This window comes from Mandrillus leucophaeus, unplaced genomic scaffold, assembly GCF_000951045.1.
Source record: "Mandrillus leucophaeus isolate KB7577 unplaced genomic scaffold, Mleu.le_1.0 Scaffold86, whole genome shotgun sequence".
NCBI lineage: Eukaryota > Metazoa > Chordata > Mammalia > Primates > Cercopithecidae > Mandrillus > Mandrillus leucophaeus.
The window spans coordinates 2373077-2378086 of NW_012109363.1; the positions used below are offsets into that span (position 1 = coordinate 2373077).

The following is a 5010-nucleotide window of genomic DNA, read 5'->3' on the forward strand; positions in this document are numbered from 1 at the left end:
TGCCCAGGAATCCTCTGAAAGCCCCTCTGTGGTGACTTCTCTGAAGGTGTTGTTTCTTCAGAGGACTGTCTGTAGGTGGGGACTGTGGGCCAGGCCCTGGGCTGGCTGGATGCCCCCTCAGGAAAGCTTTCAAGGTGGAATGACACATTTCTGGTCATCCACTTTGCTAGCCAACAGGGCAAGCGGGGAAACAAGATGGGTTGGGATGTAGGAGACAGTGAGAGGCTGAGATAAAGCTTCTGCAGGCGGACGTGCACCCGTGCACCGACAGACAGACATTAGGGTCCCCATGCCCCTTGTCTCCCCCAGTTAGAGCCCTGGCCAGAACATGCCGCTGTTTTCAGGAAGGAGGGAAGCCAGGGCCCCCGGTTCCTCCTCAGGGCTGGCCTTCCGCCCAGGCAGAGTATGTGGAAACAAACGCCGGCAACCCCTCTAACAAAGAAGTCACCTGGCCAGGCTGTCTCTCATGTTCCATATTCTTATAGATTTGCTTTGTATTGAGAACGGCCACTTCTGCAGATCCTCCTCTATGAGGCAGATATTTCCGGAAGAGCTAAATCATAGACACTTGCGAGCGACTGGCTCTTTATGAGTTTGTTTTCAGTCTTGACAGCACAGACCAAGGCAGGCTAGGGCCACAGAAGAAACAGGGATGGTGGAGAGAAGAGCTCCATAGGAGACAAGAGGTGTGGGTTGCCTGAGCATCGATGGAATAAACTGGCCGGAGGAGCAAATCTAGCCTGCTGATGAGTTTTGATTGGCATGCACCAGGTGTTAACTAAATCAAATGTGAATGTCTCTGGCAGCTCTGGTCCTGTGCACTGCCTAATTCTCAGGCCCTCATGCCTGACATCTTTGGGTTAACTGATGGACTGTGATGGCCTCTGGGGGTAGCACCTTGCCCTTTAGACGGTCTGACTCCCATGCCCCTGTGTGGACACCAGTGGGAAGGCGCCTGTGGAGGTGGCCTCCCCTCCTCCCCCTGGAGGGCTGGAACCCCTTCCTGCCCACCTCACCTGGAACAGGTAGTCTCCAGGGGGCACGTCAGTGATGTCAATCCACTGGCAGTCGATGTCATGGCGGTACATGTCCCAGCAGCCCATGGTGATACCCTGATCGCCGAAGTTGGCGCACTCGTAATTCTTCTGGATATCTGCAGGTGGGGCACAGGGGAGCTCATCACCAGGGAACCATGGCCCCACTGCCGTGCCCTCTTCCTGCTCCCAAGGCCGCCACCACTGCTTCATCTGGGCTCAGCATCCCACCCCACTGTGTGGGCTGCTCATCTGTTCTCATTTCAATAGAACCCCCCAATCAATTCCCTACCCACATCCTGCCTCTTCCCTCAGTCCAGGCTCCAGGTCCCCTTCCTCCATGAAGCCCTCCCTGACTACTCTGATCCACCCTGGCCTTTCTGTGACAGCCTCAGCCTGGGGATAACTGCATGTGTGTGCACCGGGGAAATCTCTGGTGCCTGTGGTTTAGCATAACACGCGGGTCATACTGTCTGTCTCCTCTAGAGGATCAGCAGGTAGAGTGTAGGCCCATGTCTCTGACACTCACATGTTATCTGCACATGGTAAGAGGTCAAAACCTGTCTGCTGTGTGATTTCACGGCAAGTCAGTGGCGGGCCGCTTCAATGAAGAACAAATTAAACACACATTTATTGAGAAGCTGCCATGCCTGGACACTGCTGTAAACAGTGGGTCTAGCAAGAAAAACTGACATGTCTCCCCATGAAGAGCCCCCAGGGCTGCAGGTGCACTAACGGGTGATCACAGGGCAGGTGTAGTGACCTACTAGAAGTGTGAGCAGAGTGCCACTCCTGCCTGGGGGCGCGATTTAGAGGGGGCATCTGAGTTAGAATTGAAGGGTGAGAGCCTGGTGTGGTAGGGACACTTGGCATTGGGACACCAGAAAAAGGTTGGTGGCAGCCAGAGTGGGAGGGGCATTGAGATCAGGGTCTGGGCTGCTGAGCCCAGATGAAGCAGGGTCCTGAGGCCTGGATCTTGTCCAGGAGGCCCTGTGGACCGACCAGTGCCTGTCAGCACAGCTCTGGGGAATCCGGGTGCCCCTGGAACCAGGTCATGCCCATGCCCCCAGCACCTCACTATAGCTAAGGAAGGTCCAGGTGGGGAAAGGTGGCAGTGGTCAGTGACACAGGGTCAGTGCCAGGCCTGGGCTCCAGTCAGGTGATCGTGGAGACAGGGGCATTCGAGTCCCTCTGAGGCCCCCCATCCCCCCACTTCGCCCACAGATACCTCCTTCACATTCTGTGTCCTCCAAGCAGAAGCTGGCCTTGTGACCCTCTGCCACCTTGGTGCCGTTGAGGTTCAGCAGGTCGTAGTGGGTGAACACCTCCATGCTGTGGTAGTGCCTGGAGTGACAGAGAGATGGCCTGGAGGTCAGTTTCTGGAGCAACTGCTGCTTGCAAGCAGAGGCCTGGCTGGCGATTTGCCTCTGGGAATACTTCGAGGGGACCAGAGGGGGCCGGGTGGGGAGAGGAGTGGATAAGAGGCCTGAGGAAAGGAAAGCTGGTGCTTCGGAGGCAGCTGCAGGGCTCTGAGGTCAGACCACTGCTCACCTTGCTAAGCCTCTGTCCTCTCCTCCGCTGAATGGGAATGACTGTTGTAATGCATGGGTGCTGTGGGTACTGGGGAGGTAGCGATTAGCCGGCACTGCATATGATAAGCACAGAACTCCAGCTATTGTTTTTAATAAGCACGCAACTGGCTCTCCACAGCCCCTTCCTGTTTGATGCACTTTCTTCTGGGTAATTTAAAAAACCCACATTTTGATGTCTTTTGAAATGGAATAGGGTAGGGAGAAAAACCAAAGGGGAGGAGGCATGATTAAGGGGGAGAAGCAGAAAGAACAGGAGCAGTAAGGAATAGAACGTGTGGACATGCAGGTGCCCCAAGGTCGCGCCTGAGCTTCAGACCTGGTCAGGAAGGGCCTGCAGCTTCGCCTCCAGCCCTGGGAGGTGAGCAGCGAGTGTGCAAATAAAGCAGGGAGGAGCAGAAAGACAGCCGGGAGGCCCTCTGGGAAGGAAACATTGACTCATCCTCGGGGGCACACACCAGCGGCAAAGGGAGGCACGGGAGTTCTGCAGGAGAGCTTGTGCAAGCAGGCTGCAAATCCCTCGCCACTGGTTTACATAACGACTCCCTCTCTTCCCTCGGGAGGAATTGAGAACAGATGCAGAGTCTTGGAACACATGTGCTTGGTTTAGAATAGCCCTTGGTTCAGAATAAACAAGGGAAACGGGGCTGGGGCTGTCGCCTGTTGCTGCGGGGCCTTCCCGAAGCCTGCACTGCCCAGGCCCGGGGCTGAAGGAAGCAGGTTGTCTTAGCCTGATCCCAGCCTCCAACGGGCACGTCGCCAAGTGTCTGCAACTATTCCTATACGCTTGTCTCTGCCATCACAGGGACATTTGGAAAAAGGGGGAAACTGAGGAACAAGGTGCCAAGTCATGGGAGCAGAGTCCCCTGCTTTGTTGGTGCAGGATCTGAGCCTCCTCTTTGGCAAAGGGGAGAGGGTGGCTTTGCCTGCTCTTGGGGCTGCAAGATTGAGTAAGATGAATGGCGTCAAATAACTAACACGAGGCTGGTAGCACATGAGTACTCAGGATTTGACATACCTGTCCCCTTCCTTGTGACACTCCCATCATAGCAGTCACAGTAGCAGGATTTTTATTACCTCTACTACCACTGCTGCTACGACTCCGAGGCCAGCGGGAGCTCCTCACTTCCCCAGCCCCCTGCCCTTGGCCTCAGGTTCCCTCTGCTGTGTACGGGTGGTGGCGGGGGGGGGCACGGGGAAGACAGCAATGAACAGGATAGGTTTCCTGCGAGGAAATTCGAGGCTCTTTTCCCTTCCTCCTGCATTTGTCTGTGCTAAAAATATCAGGAGTTGCTAAGTTGGGCTTCCCTCGGTCACTCATGTTTCTGGGTAAAATGACGCTGAGCCTGAGCTCCAGAGAACATTCACAAGGAGGCATTTTGTGGCCGTGGAAGTGACGACTTTGAGAAAGTCTATTTTGGCTTCTTGAAGGAGCAAGAAGAGACATGAGGTCTGACTCACTGCCTAAAAAATGTCTGCATCGCTCAGAGAGGGGCTTATGTGACCATGTTTACCGGCTGGAAAGACTGAAGAGAAATAGGTTGATGCTCCGTTGTCTAAACAGAATTCAGACGGAGCGCACAGACGGACTCTTGTAAGGCTGACCCCATCCCGCTCCTCAGCTTCCTGCAGACTTGATTTAAATCTTCCCTAGCTTCAGTTTTTCCCCTGCAAACACTCAAGAGGGGAACAGCTGGTTTCATGGTCTCCCAATTTTCCCTGGCTTCTGTCCGGGGCATCTTCGCTTTGCCTCTCGGGCGTATGCAGTCATCCCTCCCTAGAGCCACATCTCCTTCCCAGCTGCCTGGATTAGAGCCTAGAGCCCCACCGCCCCCGCCACCAGCACTACCCACCCATGCCCCCCAGGAAATACAGAGCAGGACTCTGGGAAGATGGGATGGTGAGTCCTGGCGAGGAAGGTATTCCTCCTCTTCCCAGGCTGAGCTGTCGTGACCCTTGGACGGTTAGGAGGGGACTGGATCCCTGGGGTAGTTAGGGAAGCGTGGACTTGGAAGGAAAATCCAGAACGCTAAGGGGAGAGAGAGCCTGACGCTTGGTGGAGGTCACTGTGATCTGGACAAAAGGAGACACGGCCTTCTACCGTGAGAGTCCAGAGCTCAATGCTTTTTTGTTTTTGTCACCCAGGCTGGAGTGCAGTGGTGCGATCTCGGCTCACTGCAACCTCCGCCTTCCGGGTTCAAGCAATTCTCCTGCCTCAGCCGCCTGAGTAGTTGGGACTACAGTGCATACCACCATGCCTGGCAAATTTTTGTATTTTTAGTAGAGATGGGGTTTCACCATGTTGGCCAGGCTGGTCTTGAACTCCTGACCTCAAGTGATCCACCCGCCTCGGTCTCCCAAAGTGCTGGGATTACAGGTGTGAGCCA

General features: G+C 55.1%; 1 protein-coding gene across 2 annotated transcripts in view; it reads right to left on the minus strand.

Moving 5' to 3' along the window:
- Window positions 1-5010, minus strand: part of LOXL2 (lysyl oxidase-like 2) — a 127101-nt gene that overhangs the window by 5857 nt on the left and 116234 nt on the right. For both annotated transcript variants that reach the window (XM_011968822.1, XM_011968823.1), the window contains 2 exons: window positions 2263-2378; window positions 1017-1153 (listed from right to left, as the gene is read on the minus strand). In XM_011968822.1, coding sequence (XP_011824212.1) covers window positions 1017-1153; window positions 2263-2378 — 253 coding nt within the window. The remainder of the gene's footprint in view (window positions 1-1016; window positions 1154-2262; window positions 2379-5010) is intronic.